Source organism: Electrophorus electricus, chromosome 1 (assembly GCF_013358815.1).
Source record: "Electrophorus electricus isolate fEleEle1 chromosome 1, fEleEle1.pri, whole genome shotgun sequence".
In the NCBI taxonomy this organism is placed as follows: Eukaryota; Metazoa; Chordata; class Actinopteri; order Gymnotiformes; family Gymnotidae; genus Electrophorus; species Electrophorus electricus.
In genome coordinates, this window is record NC_049535.1 from 28,444,203 (window position 1) to 28,454,967 (window position 10,765).

Consider the following 10,765-nt stretch of genomic DNA (forward strand, 5'->3'; position numbering starts at 1 on the left):
ATCAGAAAATGCTTCACTCCCAACTTAGTCTCCTAGAATAGGATGGATGTTTGAAAAACCCAAAACGGAGTGCATCACTAGACATTTTTGGTGTGCAGATAAGTAACCTTATAAGTGATAAGGTTGATTTTGCACAAGGATCTGCATTAGAAAGAGCATCTTCTCAAAATGGGTACCAAAACAGCCCAAGTACTGCAGAACAAACACTTTCTTGACAACAAGACTGTTATCAACCAAAAAAAACCTAGTAGCAAACAAATAGCAATGATCTACAAAGATGTGTGCCAGAACAGGGGTTTAAATACATACAGACATAATGAGACTAACCAGGTGCAGGTGTGTGCTAAACAACATAGGCGTGGCTATGAATTCTCATAGCACACGGTGGGTTGTACTACATAACCAATAGCAAGGGGAGCAGTCTGTGACAGGTGTACTTTTGCATCTACAGGTACCAAGATAACTCAATACTTCTCAGGATGAGTAGAAGGAGTACAAGTCTAACACAACAGGCCAGCACTAATGAAAACTGCCAGCTTAGTTTCCAAGTAATGGAGGGATGTGGGAAAATGGAGGTGCTAGGTCACTATGGACCCCCAGGGATAAAGAGCTCAGGTGACCTGTACTGGTCAAGTCAGTAGTTTGGCTAGTTGCTACCTTAAAGTGGTTCTTGGACAGAACCAGAGGTGGCAGGGACCACATTGAGCTGAAGGCTACTCCTTTCACACTGCTCAATGTAGTTGTTAGCAACCACGTCCCTTGAGAGCTTTGCTGCTGATCACCTGGGCTGAGTTCTGCAAATGCATAAACTGGGGTCCAAATATAAAAGCAGTCTGTGATCCATTTGATAATATATTGGCCAGAGGAGGATGCCCCCCCCTCTGAGTCTTGGTTCCTCTGAAGATTTCTTCCTTATGCTCTAGGAAGTGTTCCTTTGCCACTGTCACCCTTGTCCACTGGGGGATTAGACATTGCGTAAAGCTGCTTTGTGACATCTGTTGTAAAAAGTGATAAATTTTGATTTAATAATAGCATCTCACTTATGTTTTTACCAAGTGAAAAGAGTTGAATGATTAAGAGATGCCTCTTTGGCTTCTTCCACACTTTGCCCAAAGGTAAAAAAAAAATGTCAGCTCTACAGAAGGATGGGTCATCTGGTGTTACTCTGTTTAAGAAAGAGCAGACACATCTTACCACACAGATCCATGTAAATAAGTCACATTTAAGAAAAACATTCCAACTGTGGAATTTGCACTAGAAATATGTCTACAGACAGCTTCCTCCTTGTCGTGTGGGAAGTTTACTGAAAATATGGGAGATCTGCTACTAGAGAGTAGGCTCTTCATGAATCTTGACTAACGCCTAGTCTTGAAATATGCAGGGATAATAGTAATAAATGGGGTGGGGCCCATGAGTGAAGTCAGTGACATTGAGAAACTGCCTCTTTCTGCCAAAGAAGACATCTAGCCTGAATGTATTATAAAAGGAAAACTAGCAATACCAAGTCAGCCTTCTTGGTAGATCAGTGTAACTTCACAACCAAGCATGAAACTTAGTGCTTAGTCTACCATTGAAGCTGATAAACCTCACAACCAAAGAGAGTTACAGGAACGTATCACTACACACAGAAGTGGGCTCATCACAGTTGTATCACAGGACAGTTGTAAACGTTTTCAGTTAAGTCACTGGACTTTCCTCAACCATGATGGAACCAAGGGTTACTTCTTCCAGCTGTGTACCTATAAAATGTTTAGGCAGGGCTTATAAGTCCCACCCCAAAACCCTCTCCAGGATGAATCAGGTGTTGGAGCAAGGAGAGAGCATAACCTGCACATGGTTGGATTAGGATCAATAGACTAAATGAAATCCACTTGTTCATCCAAATCTCTTCCCTTCCAAAAGCCTGCTTCCCAGTTCTATTGCTGTACAGCTGCAACTGTGCCTGCATGGGATTCCAACACTGCTGTCTAACTGAGGCTTGTGCAAGTCCTGTGTGGTTAGAAGCATTAGGGCCCAGTAAAAGACATTACTCATTTTACTTAAACTGTGGGCTTAAATTGTTTTACATATCTTGCCACATAGCTCTGATGCTGTGCCTACCAAAGTTGAATTTGGGAGTACATATTTTGGTAGTTTACCCATTTGTTATATTATACCTGTAAATACAGCACACTCAATTTAGCAAATGATATTTTGCTCTGATTTTCCTAAAGGGTCAATGGAAATGACAGTCAATATACTTCAAGTCATCACCTGTTGAGTACAAATCATTTTATTGAACAAACCTCCCTAATGAGTTAATTTTTGAAAACTTAAGTGTTCCAAATTATGCACAAGTTTCAAAACAACATATAGGTTGTAAAGAACTGAATGGTCATTTGTTGAATTTGCAGCATTAAAAGGTCACACTTACTGAAATCAAAAGGGAAGGGAGAAAGAGGGGAAAAAAAAAAACCCACACACAAAACAGGCCTAGTTACATGTTAACATAGGACCCCTGCTTTGACATCACCTTCACAATTCTTGTATCCATTGAACTTGAGTTTTTGGAGAATGTGCACTTCAATTTCTCTGCAGGATGTCAGAACAGCCTCCCACCCTCAGATCTTTTGCTTGAGGATACTCCAAAGGTTCTCAATAGGGTTGAAGTCAAGGGAGGATGGTGGCCATACCACAAATTTTTTTTATGCCCATAACAGCCAGTGACAGAGGTATTCTTTGCAGCATGAGAGTGCAATGTACAAAGAATTTTCCTACAGAAGGCAGTTCTTTTGTACTACATAAAAAAAGTGGTCAGCCATAAACTATATACTTTGCCAAGGTCATTTTCACACCTTCAGGGACCCTAAAGGGGCCTACCAGATCTCTCCCCATGATTCCAGTCCAGAACCTGACTCCACCACTTCCTTGCTGGCATCACAGCCTTGTTGGGACATGGTAGCCCTCCACCAACCTTCAACTGCTCCATCCATCTGGACCATCCAGGGTTGCATGGCACTAATCAGTAATCAAGGCTGTTTGAAACTGAGTCTTCATGCATGTCTGGGCCCACTATAACCATTTCTGCTTGTAAGCACTGTTCAGGGGTGGCCAAATAGTAGGTTTATGCACAACTGCAAGCCTCTGGAGAATTCTACACCTTGAGGTTTACAAGACTCAAATACCCATTTGCTGCTTTGTAAAGGCATTTTAGCACCTTCTCTCTTAATCTGGTGAATTTGTCTGACAGAAGCCTTCCTCATCATGCCTTTATTTGCACAAACCCCCTGTGCACTGGATCATCCACAAATCTCTTCACAGTACAATAATTACACTAATGTTTTCATACCTTGTCCAAAGCATTATACCATTTGACAGCAGTGAGAACCTTTTTCTTTCCCATCTTACTTGAAACCTATGGCTTGTTTAATAACGTGGACATCCTTCTTAAGTAGTTTTCCTTCAACTGGGCTCACCTGGCAAACTAATTATCACAGGTATCTGAAATTGATTTCAGTAACCCAAAGTGCCCTGAGACACAATACCATCCATGAGTTTAATTGAAAAACAAAAGATTGATTCTTTATGATACTTAAATCCAATTTGCATAATAATGTAGAATGCGGTATGGTACCTTGTGAGCAAATAATGTAATCTATCTTGTAACATTTTTGCTAAGGTACTCCTATTCTATTCTCCCAATAATCAAAGAGAATCAGGTCACCACACACTGTAGCAGTACAAAAACAATATATTGTGAAAAAGTCACCACTATCCACAGGAAAGTTTACAGTTAAGAAATAAATTAAGTAATTATTATTTATTCTTCAATATGTGAGTAAGAGTGTAAGATATATATGCCATCTGCTATAGTCAGGAGAGGGTTTGAAGTAGTAACAAATGAAGTTAAAATCATACTACAATCATGTACCAGCACTTACACTGTATTAAGACATATTTTGAGTGCAATGTATGTTACATGATCAAATATCACATTCATTAAACTAATGCAACTATACTATAGTGGCAGTTAAGACACAATATGCATCTTTTACCCAGCATGCTGATTTCCAAACTGCACAATCAGATCTCACTGTGCAATTAGATTCTAGACTTCCTATCAAACTGTCTCCAATCAGTCAGATTAGAAACCTATATCTCCATCCTAATCCTGACCACTAGCACACCACTGGGAAGTGTGCTAATCCCATATCTCTACCCTCATTTCACCTATGATTGTTAGCTGACATCATTAAGATCACAGATGATTCAACTGTTATTAGGCTGATTACAATGTACAATAAGTAGAAGTGGACAATCTTGTGAGCTGGAGCCAGAATTTTCTGTCTCTCAACAGAATGTCCCAATACCAACAAACTAATAAACAAACAAATAAATGTAACTCTGGGTATAGTGGAGTATGAGGTTAAGTTTAAGATCTGTAAAACAGAATTTCTGAAATAAACTTAAGATCATTGTTTCAAAATCGGTTTTTCATGAGTGGAGGCTGATGTATGAAACTTAATTGCATTGATTAGCTATACACGAGTGTATTTGATTACAGAATAAATAACAAAAGATTTCACATGTATATCACAACATAAGATATTTGTATTATTTATGCACACATTACACATGCTGAAAATTGTTATGTCATAGTAAAAAAAAATAATAATAACATTTTTACCAAACTGTGTTCCTTCATTTAACTTTAGTCTGAAACTCATTACTGTTTACGTCAGCCATACCTTTGGTCAATTAAACCCATGGGGAAATGAAAGGAGAGGTGTAAAGTGTTAATTACTGTCAGCTGTGAGTAATATGTGCCGCAACAGATTCAGAAGGACATTTAGCCTATAAGAAAGGGAGTGGCGCTACAAACCCTTAATATACTACCAAAAGGGACCATCTAGAGAGGTGGTATAGGTGTAGAAAAGTAAAAGAAACTTACAATGGGTTTAAGCAAAGTGGGGCTTAGTATAATATTAATGCTTGTTGTGTTTGGTTTGTCTGAAACACAACAGCCAGAACTGGTTAGATCCCCAGTTGGGCTAAAGCCTATGCAGGAAGTAAAAGCAAGAAGGCAAATGACTACTGGATTGACTTCTCAAGGGCCCTATGTTTCAATCCTCACAGGACCTGTCCAAGCCTCACTTGGCCAGCAGTCTAGGAATCCTGTGCAGCAGCATTTCAATCTTCAGTCCCAACAAGAATTACAGGGTCCTGTGAAGCAGGTGACTTGGCACTTTCCTCAGGAACCACAGCTACCAGCCAGACAGCCCCCAGTACAGTTTGAGATGCCCCAACCTGCTGCTGCTGAGAGTATAGCAGCAGAGTGTGGTGAGAATGAGGTATACGTGGAGGTCAAGAGAGACCTGTTTGGTACTGGTGAGCTGATAAATCCCGCTGACCTCACCTTGGGAGGATGTGCTGTCACTGGGGAGGACAGTGCTGCTCAAGTCCTCATCTTTCAATTGGCACTGCAGGCCTGCAACAGTACTACAATTGTGAGTCTCTATGAAGTGACTTAGTGCTGCTGTAAACCTGCAGGCAGCTGATGCCACTTCTTTCTTAACAGATGACCCAGGATGAGCTGGTCTACGTCTTCCTGCTCCGCTATGTTCCAGTGACTCTTGCTCACACTCCTGTTGTGAGAACTGTTGGTGCTGTGACCCATATTGAGTGTCATTATCCAAGGTATTGGACCTTTACCATTGGTGGTGTTCAGTATTATTTGGAAGGCTGTGTTCAAACTGATGGCCGTCAAATGCTTTGCAGGCGGCACAACGTAAGCAGCAATGCTCTGATGCCTGCTTGGATACCATATGCTTCTACCCAAGTTGCTGAGGAACAACTTGTCTTCTCCCTGAGGCTCATGGCAGGTTTGTACCATGACCATCCCAGACCTACAGATGAGTTTTGACTGAATTGTACGTAATGAGGTTTCTTCTCCAGATGACTGGCAATCTGAAAGGGTCTCCAACCAGTACTTCCTGAACGATGTCATCAATGTTGAGGCATCTGTAATTCAGTTCTACCATGTGCCCCTTCGTGTGTATGTGGACAGCTGTGTGGCCACTGTGGTCCCTGATGTGAATGCAGTCCCTAGATATGCCTTCATTGAGGAGTATGGGTGAGTGGCTTCCTTGTGGGCTTGGTGAGGTGGCTTTGGTGCTGAAGTAGCTGAGGTCTGACTGCACAAATGATTGCAGGTGCTTGATTGATGCTAAGCTCACAGGTTCCCAATCTCACTTCCTGCCCCAAACTGAAGCAGACCGGCTGCGATTTCATCTGGAGGCATTCAAGTTTCAGCAGGACAACAGTGGCTTGGTAGGTGACCTTGTTTGTTTGGTAGGGCAGTGACTAGAACGACTGGCGGGCTGAACTCGATATGTAACCATTTTCTCTACAGATCTACTTCACATGCTTTATGAAGGCAACTGCAGCGTCTCTCCCTGCTGATGCTGAGCACAAAGCTTGTTCCTTCTCTGGCAACAGGTATATTGCTGTGGCATTGAAACTAGCAGGGCACTGGTGAGGCCAAACTGGTAAGCGTGAATATTTTGACTTCACAGGTGGACTGCAGCATATGGTGACAACCGGGTGTGTGGCTGTTGTGACACAACCTGTGGCTTCTGGGAGGGAAGGGATTTGTCTGTGGACAGAGGTATGAGCAGGTTGTTGTGCCTTGCCCTAGCTTAAACTCCTGATTCTTCTTGGACAGGGTGGTGGTGGTGGGGGGGTTGATTAGAGGTGATGCAGCATTTCTAAGCCCAGCCTAAATGTTCCCCTTTTTGCAGGTACACAGCTGGAAGGAGACGTAACCCTTGGTCCCATCATGGTTAAGGAGTGACTGATGGTCCAATGACTTGATGATGAATAAATAAATTGTAATTTGTTTCCTGGGTTGATGTGCAATTGTAGTGATGAGCCCAGTCTAGGTTAACTTCATTGTGAGCTGTTCTTGGTGCTCTCCTTGGCTGTGAGCTTTGTCTGCAGAATGGCAGACTAGGCAAGGTTTAACTGCCCTGAGAATCCTAACTTGGTACTGAGGTGTATATTGGCCTCAAGAATGGGAGAACACTGCCTTGACATCAGGGGGTGTGGCTGATGAACTAGAATGGCTAAAGCTCAGGTTTTGGGCAAATGTCTAGCTTGACTACTCCAGGGGAGAATCTAAAAAATGTATATAGAATGGCAGTTTAATTTATAATCCACATCAAGTTGACATGTTAGTAAATTGCAGTCCAGCTTCTTTAAGGATGCTCTAACATCAAATGGTGGATTAGGGAGCTATTCAAACGCTTCACAAAATTGAACCATCTGGCATACTGGTAAAGAAGGAAGTCAAATATTTGGGAACCATTTCCATAATGCAGACAGCAAGTTTTGGAAGGATTTTGAGTAAAGATTTCAAATGCATGGTTAAAGAAGAATTTGTATACATCTGGAAGAATTTCTCCAAATAAAATGAATGCCATAGCAAGCTCTCTTTACACAAGTCTAGCTGGTGAGTCAGCATCTCCACCCATCATAGCTCAGTGTACTAGGCAGTAGTCCCCTCATTATCAGAGCAAATGTTGAGCCCCATGTCATCTGTAAGGGAGCACAGCAGTGGAGTAACATGCGTGAACTTGGGAAGATTGAAGAGCAGTCGTGCTGTTGCATTCTGGACAATTTGTAAAGGTTTGATGGCTCTTAGAGGAAGACCACTAAGTAGTGAGTTGCAGTAGTCTAGTTTTGAGATCACAAGAGACTGCACAAGCACCTGCGTAGCTTCCTGCGAGAGAAAGGGTCGAATCCTTTGTATGTTACAAAGGAGGAATTTGCAAGACCGGGTTAGATTAGAAACATGCGTTGAGAACGACAACTGGTTGTCCAAAGTTACACCCAGGCTACGGGCAGCTTCGAATGGTGATCTCAGGGAGTTCTCAAAGGAAACAGTGAGGTCATGGTAAGGGTTGGGAGTACCTGGGATGAACAGAAGCTCGGTTTTACTGGGGTTGAGCTTCAAGTGGTGGGCTGTCATCCATGACTGTTACGAACCCCAGGAACAACCATCAGCCCAGCACAGTCATGCCCATTCGCACCCACCCTTGATCTGACTCACCGGAATTCTAGCACACACCCGATTCCCATTCCCCTCATTACCATCCCCTTTATAAGCTTCCCTTGCCCGTGCACACGTTGCGAAGGCTTGTTCCCATGTGGCGTACCGAGCGTTTCCTCATCCTGTGTGATTTCCTGGTTACTGACTCCTGCTTGCCTTCTAGACTTCGTCTCCTGCCTGACCCTCGGACAGCTCCTGAACACTACCCTGTGCATTGACCTCGGAACGACCTGACTGCGCTTACCCGTGTTACTAAACATATCTGTTTGATTGCAAGAATAAACCTCTGCAACTGGATCCACTTCAACGTGTGTGCAGTCGTTACAGAATACTTCGCCATTATCATGGATCCAGCGGAGGTACAAAACAGACTGGTCCAGCATGAGCTTTCCATGGCCGAGCTACGCCAAACCGTTCAGAGACTTTCCACAGGTCGTACTTACCGTGACTTCGGTGACTCCTTCGCCGTCCACCGCAGTTACTCATTGCATTCCCGTGGCCGTCCCAGAACGATTCGATGTCTCTCCAGATCGATGCAAGAACTTTCTGATGCAGTGTTCCATGTATTTCTCCCATTATTCCACGCAGTTGATCACCGACAAGGACCGTGTACAGTTTGTGCTATCGCTGCTAACTGGTGAGGCAGGGGCTTGGGGAACCGCCCTCTGGGATAGCCAGGGCCCTATGTTACAGTCTGAAATGGAATTCCACAAACTTTTCAAGGCTGTGTTCGCTCGTCCTGCAAGAGGTCAGGATCCCGGAACTATTTTATGCGAGATACGTGAAGGGAGGCACACGGCAGCTGACTACGCCCGGGAATTCCGTACGGTCGCCGCCGGCAGTGGCTGGAGCGAGACGGCGTTGAAAACCGTCTTTCGGGACTCCAGACGGAACTCGCATGCCGAGGGGAGTCGACTACACTGACTAGAAAGACAAGGCACCCCACCTCGACTGCGCCCTTGTGCCTTCTACTCCAAGAAACTACAGCCCGCCGAGAGGAACTATGATGTAGGGAACCAGGAATTTCTCGCGGTCAAACTTGCACTTGAGCAATGGAGACACTGGTTAGAAGGGGCTGAACATCCCTTCTTGGTATACACGGACCATCGGAACCTGGAGTAACTACAGTCCGCTCGACGACTCAGCCCAAGGCAAGCTAGGTGGCCATTGTTCTTCTCCAGGTTTAACTTCACTGTGTCTTCTAGACCTGGTTCCAAGAATCAAAAGGCAGATTCCATGTCGCGCATCCATGATAAGGGGGCGACCAACCCAACTCCAGAGACCATCTTACCTAGTAGTTGCTTCCTAGCTCCCATACGGTGGGGCTTCCAGGATGACCTGGAGAATGCATTAAAGGATAACCCTAGTCCAGAGGAATGCCCCCCACGGAGGCAATATGTTCCAGCTTCCCTCAGAGGAACATTGCTAGAATGGGCTCATACGACCTTATGTAACGGACATCCTGGTATCACTCGCACCACACGCATGTTGTCCCGTACGTTTTGGTAACCCTTCCTTCATGACGATGCATGAGACTACATAATGTCTTGTGTAGTCTCTGCTCAGTCTCGCACCCCTCGCTCTCTCCCTTCTGGGAAGTTACAGCCCCTGCCTGTGCCACATCGCCCTTGGACACACATCGCTCACAGACTTACCGGCCTCTGAGGGGAACACTGTTATATTGGTAGTAGTGGACAGGTTTTCGAAGATGTTCCGCCTCATTCCTTTTACTCACTTACCTACAGCCTGGGAAACAGCAGAAGCCATGTTCTCTTTTGTGTTTCGCATATTTGGTCTACCAGAGGAGATCGTGTCCGATCGTGGTTCGCAATTCACGTCGCAGGGCTGGAAGCGGTTTTGTAGGAAGGTAGCCATAACTACGAATCTCTCCTCTGGCCACCATCCCCAGTCCAACGGGGAGGTCGAACGCGTTAATCAAGAGGTTGGAAGGTTCCTCCGTCAGTACTGTACGTCACAATCTGACTGGCACAAATTCCTCCCTTGGACGGAATACGCCCGCAATTCACTCACGCACTCCTCCACTCAGCTCGCCCCGTTTCAATGCATCTACGGTTATCAACCGGCCCTCTTCCCATGGGATGACTCCCCCATGGACATACAAGCATTGGACCAGTGGTTTCAGCAGAGCTCCTGGACATGGGAGGTCACCCACGTCCACTTGCAGAGGGCTTTGCGCACCCAGCAAATGTTTGGCAATCGTCACCGTAACCCCAACCTACAACTGCATCCTGGTCAGAGGGTCTGGGTCTCGACACTCCACATTAGATTTGGACTACACAGCAAGAAACTAAGTCACCGGTACATCAGTCCATTCAAGGTACTTCAACAGGTCAAGCCCGTGTCCTACAAGCTACAGCTTCCCCCCAGGTATAGAATGAATCCCACCTTCCATGTGTCTCTGTTAAAACCTGTGCACTATAGTCCTTTGTCTGCTGCCACAACACCCATCAACCCTCCTGCCCCCGTCGAGATCGACGGTGAGCCGGCCTATGCCATCTGTGCGTTGTGGGATTCCCGGAGACGTAACGGAACCCTTCAGTACCTCGTCGATTGGGAGGGCTATGGCCCTGAGGAGCAATCGTGGGTCCCCAGGGCAGATGTTCCGGACCCCTCTGTGCTTGCGGACTTCCATGCTGCTCACCCTGATCGTCCAGG

The 10,765-nt window shown here is 44.9% G+C and overlaps 1 protein-coding gene across 1 annotated transcript; it reads left to right on the forward strand.

Moving 5' to 3' along the window:
- Positions 1 to 4,931: 4,931 nt before the first annotated feature.
- On the forward strand, positions 4,932 to 6,869 carry LOC113569386 (zona pellucida sperm-binding protein 3-like). Its single transcript, XM_035527520.1, has 8 exons — positions 4,932 to 5,486; positions 5,558 to 5,676; positions 5,758 to 5,861; positions 5,935 to 6,112; positions 6,192 to 6,309; positions 6,392 to 6,477; positions 6,555 to 6,646; positions 6,780 to 6,869. The coding sequence occupies exons 1-8, from the start codon at positions 4,932 to 4,934 to the stop codon at positions 6,830 to 6,832; spliced, it is 1,305 nt and encodes a 434-aa protein (XP_035383413.1). The 3' UTR covers positions 6,833 to 6,869.
- The last annotated feature ends 3,896 nt before the right edge of the window (positions 6,870 to 10,765 follow it).